This window comes from Leishmania braziliensis, contig 28, assembly GCF_000002845.2.
Source record: "Leishmania braziliensis MHOM/BR/75/M2904 WGS CADA00000000 data, contig 28, whole genome shotgun sequence".
Lineage (NCBI taxonomy): Eukaryota > Euglenozoa > Kinetoplastea > Trypanosomatida > Trypanosomatidae > Leishmania > Leishmania braziliensis.
In genome coordinates this window covers 1-4,247 of record NW_004058004.1, presented here as the reverse complement: position 1 = coordinate 4,247, position 4,247 = coordinate 1, and the positions used below count along the sequence as shown (strand labels likewise).

The 4,247-nt window shown below is 71.5% G+C and overlaps 1 protein-coding gene across 1 annotated transcript; it reads right to left on the bottom strand.

Annotated features, from left to right (window-relative positions):
• On the bottom strand, positions 1 to 4,152 carry LbrM_22_1600 (hypothetical protein; the record flags this gene model as incomplete). The annotated part of the gene is made up of 1 exon (XM_001565027.1): positions 1 to 4,152. A coding segment is annotated over one exon (4,152 nt), but the record flags the coding sequence as incomplete, so codon positions are not given.
• Positions 4,153 to 4,247: the final 95 nt, after the last annotated feature.

Sequence of the window (4,247 nt, the reverse complement as noted above, 5' to 3'; positions counted from 1 at the left end):
CCGAGTCTGCTCGCGCGCGCCTAGCAGCGCCTGGCGGAGGGCTGCCATCTCCGCCGCCTGCTCTGCCATCTGGTCCCGCAGCGCCTGCACGTCAGCACCACTGTCGCGCAGCGTCGCGCCAGCAGCAGTGCTTCCTCGCCGCGCCTCAGCAAGCGCCTGGCGGAGGGCTGTCATCTCCGCCGCCTGCTCCGCCACCTTGTCGCGCAGGCCTGTCATCTCCGCCGCCTGCTCCGCCATTTGGTCCCGCAGCGCCTGCACGTCAGCACCGTCGCGCAGCGTCGCGCCAGCAGCAGTGCTCCCGCGCCGCGCCTCAGCAAGCGCCTGGCGGAGGGCTGCCATCTCCGACTCCTGCTCCGCCACCTTGTCGCGCAGGCCTGTCATCTCCGCCGCCTGCTCCGCCACCTTGTCGCGCAGGCCTGTCATCTCCGCCGCCTGCTCCGCCATTTGGTCCCGCAGCGCCTGCACGTCAGCACCGTCGCGCAGCGTCGCGCCAGCAGCAGTGCTCCCGCGCCGCGCCTCAGCAAGCGCCTGGCGGAGGGCTGCCATCGCCGCCTGCTCTGCCATCTGGTCCCGCAGCGCCTGCACGACAGCACCGTCGCGCAGCGTCGCGCCAGCAGCAGTGCTCCCGCGCCGCGCCTCAGCAAGCGCCTGGCGGAGGGCTGTCATCTCCGCCGCCTGCTCCGCCACCTTGTCGCGCAGGCCTGTCATCTCCGCCGCCTGCTCCGCTATTTGGTCCCGCAGCGCCTGCACGTCAGCACCACTGTCGCGCAGCGTCGCGCCAGCAGCAGTGCTTCCGCGCCGCGCCTCAGCAAGCGCCTGGCGGAGGGCTGCCATCTCCGACTCCTGCTCCGCCACCTTGTCGCGCAGGCCTGTCATCTCCGCCGCCTGCTCCGCAATTTGGTCCCGCAGCGCCTGCACGTCAGCACCACTGTCGCGCAGCGTCGCGCCAGCAGCAGTGCTTCCGCGCCGCGCCTCAGCAAGCGCCTGGCGGAGGGCTGCCATCTCCGACTCCTGCTCCGCTATTTGGTTCCGCAGCGCCTGCACGTCAGCACCACTGTCGCGCAGCGTCGCGCCAGCAGCAGTGCTCCCACGCCGCGCCTCAGCAAGCGCCTGGCGGAGGGCTGTCATCTCCGACTCCTGCTCCGCCACCTTGTCGCGCAGGCCTGTCATCTCCGCCGCCTGCTCCGCTATTTGGTCCCGCAGCGCCTGCACGACAGCACCACCGTCGCGCAGCGTCGCGCCAGCAGCAGTGCTTCCGCGCCGCGCCTCAGCAAGCGCCTGGCGGAGGGCTGTCATCTCCGACTCCTGCTCCGCCACCTTGTCGCACAGGCCTGTCATCTCCGCCGCCTGCTCTGCCATTTGGTCCCGCAGCGCCTGCACATCAGCACCACCGTCGCGCAGCGTCGCGCCAGCAGCAGTGCTCCCACGCCGCGCCTCAGCAAGCGCCTGGCGGAGGGCTGCCATCTCCGACTCCTGCTCCGCTATTTGGTCCCGCAGCGCCTGCACGACAGCACCACCGTCGCGCAGCGTCGCGCCAGCAGCAGTGCTCCCACGCCGCGCCTCAGCAAGCGCCTGGCGGAGGGCTGCCATCTCCGACTCCTGCTCCGCCACCTTGTCGCGCAGGCCTGTCATCTCCGCCGCCTGCTCCGCAATTTGGTCCCGCAGCGCCTGCACGTCAGCACCACTGTCGCGCAGCGTCGCGCCAGCAGCAGTGCTTCCGCGCCGCGCCTCAGCAAGCGCCTGGCGGAGGGCTGCCATCTCCGACTCCTGCTCCGCTATTTGGTTCCGCAGCGCCTGCACGTCAGCACCACTGTCGCGCAGCGTCGCGCCAGCAGCAGTGCTCCCACGCCGCGCCTCAGCAAGCGCCTGGCGGAGGGCTGTCATCTCCGCCGCCTGCTCCGCCACCTTGTCGCGCAGGCCTGTCATCTCCGCCGCCTGCTCCGCTATTTGGTCCCGCAGCGCCTGCACGACAGCACCACCGTCGCGCAGCGTCGCGCCAGCAGCAGTGCTTCCGCGCCGCGCCTCAGCAAGCGCCTGGCGGAGGGCTGTCATCTCCGACTCCTGCTCCGCCACCTTGTCGCGCAGGCCTGTCATCTCCGCCGCCTGCTCTGCCATTTGGTCCCGCAGCGCCTGCACATCAGCACCACCGTCGCGCAGCGTCGCGCCAGCAGCAGTGCTCCCACGCCGCGCCTCAGCAAGCGCCTGGCGGAGGGCTGCCATCTCCGCCGCCTGCTCCGCTATTTGGTCCCGCAGCGCCTGCACGACAGCACCACCGTCGCGCAGCGTCGCGCCAGCAGCAGTGCTCCCACGCCGCGCCTCAGCAAGCGCCTGGCGGAGGGCTGCCATCTCCGACTCCTGCTCCGCCACCTTGTCGCGCAGGCCTGTCATCTCCGCCGCCTGCTCTGCCATCTGGTCCCGCAGCGCCTGCACGTCAGCACCACTGTCGCGCAGCGTCGCGCCAGCAGCAGTGCTTCCGCGCCGCGCCTCAGCAAGCGCCTGGCGGAGGGCTGTCATCTCCGACTCCTGCTCCGCCACCTTGTCGCGCAGGCCTGTCATCTCCGCCGCCTGCTCTGCCATTTGGTCCCGCAGCGCCTGCACATCAGCACCACCGTCGCGCAGCGTCGCGCCAGCAGCAGTGCTCCCACGCCGCGCCTCAGCAAGCGCCTGGCGGAGGGCTGCCATCTCCGACTCCTGCTCCGCCACCTTGTCGCGCAGGCCTGCCATCTCCGCCGCCTGCTCCGCTATTTGGTCCCGCAGCGCCTGCACGACAGCACCACCGTCGCGCAGCGTCGCGCCAGCAGCAGTGCTTCCACGCCGCGCCTCAGCAAGCGCCTGGCGGAGGGCTGTCATCTCCGACTCCTGCTCCGCCACCTTGTCGCGCAGGCCTGCCATCTCCGCCGCCTGCTCCGCTATTTGGTCCCGCAGCGCCTGCACGACAGCACCACCGTCGCGCAGCGTCGCGCCAGCAGCAGTGCTCCCACGCCGCGCCTCAGCAAGCGCCTGGCGGAGGGCTGCCATCTCCGCCGCCTGCTCCGCTATTTGGTCCCGCAGCGCCTGCACAACAGCACCACCGTCGCGCAGCGTCGCGCCAGCAGCAGTGCTCGCACGCCGCGCCTCAGCAAGCGCCTGGCGGAGGGCTGTCATCTCCGACTCCTGCTCCGCCACCTTGTCGCGCAGGCCTGCCATCTCCGCCGCCTGCTCCGCCATTTGGTCCCGCAGCGCCTGCACGACAGCACCACTGTCGCGCAGCGTCGCGCCAGCAGCAGTGCTTCCGCGCCGCGCCTCAGCAAGCGCCTGGCGGAGGGCTGCCATCTCCGACTCCTGCTCCGCCACCTTGTCGCGCAGGCCTGCCATCTCCGCCGCCTGCTCCGCTATTTGGTCCCGCAGCGCCTGCACGACAGCACCACCGTCGCGCAGCGTCGCGCCAGCAGCAGTGCTCGCACGCCGCGCCTCAGCAAGCGCCTGGCGGAGGGCTGTCATCTCCGACTCCTGCTCCGCCACCTTGTCGCACAGGCCTGCCATCTCCGCCGCCTGCTCCGCTATTTGGTCCCGCAGCGCCTGCACGTCAGCACCACTGTCGCGCAGCGTCGCGCCAGCAGCAGTGCTTCCGCGCCGCGCCTCAGCAAGCGCCTGGCGGAGGCCTGCCATCTCCGCCGCCTGCTCCGCTATTTGGTCCCGCAGCGCCTGCACGACAGCACCACCGTCGCGCAGCGTCGCGCCAGCAGCAGTGCTCGCACGCCGCGCCTCAGCAAGCGCCTGGCGGAGGGCTGTCATCTCCGACTCCTGCTCCGCCACCTTGTCGCGCAGGCCTGCCATCTCCGCCGCCTGCTCCGCTATTTGGTCCCGCAGCGCCTGCACGACAGCACCACCGTCGCGCAGCGTCGCGCCAGCAGCAGTGCTTCCGCGCCGCGCCTCAGCAAGCGCCTGGCGGAGGGCTGTCATCTCCGACTCCTGCTCCGCCACCTTGTCGCGCAGGCCTGCCATCTCCGCCGCCTGCTCTGCCATTTGGTCCCGCAGCGCCTGCACATCAGCACCACCGTCGCGCAGCGTCGCGCCAGCAGCAGTGCTCCCACGCCGCGCCTCAGCAAGCGCCTGGCGGAGGGCTGCCATCTCCGACTCCTGCTCCGCCACCTTGTCGCGCAGGCCTGCCATCTCCGCCGCCTGCTCCGCTATTTGGTCCCGCAGCGCCTGCACGACAGCACCACCGTCGCGCAGCGTCGCGCCAGCAGCAATGGTTCCGCGCCGCG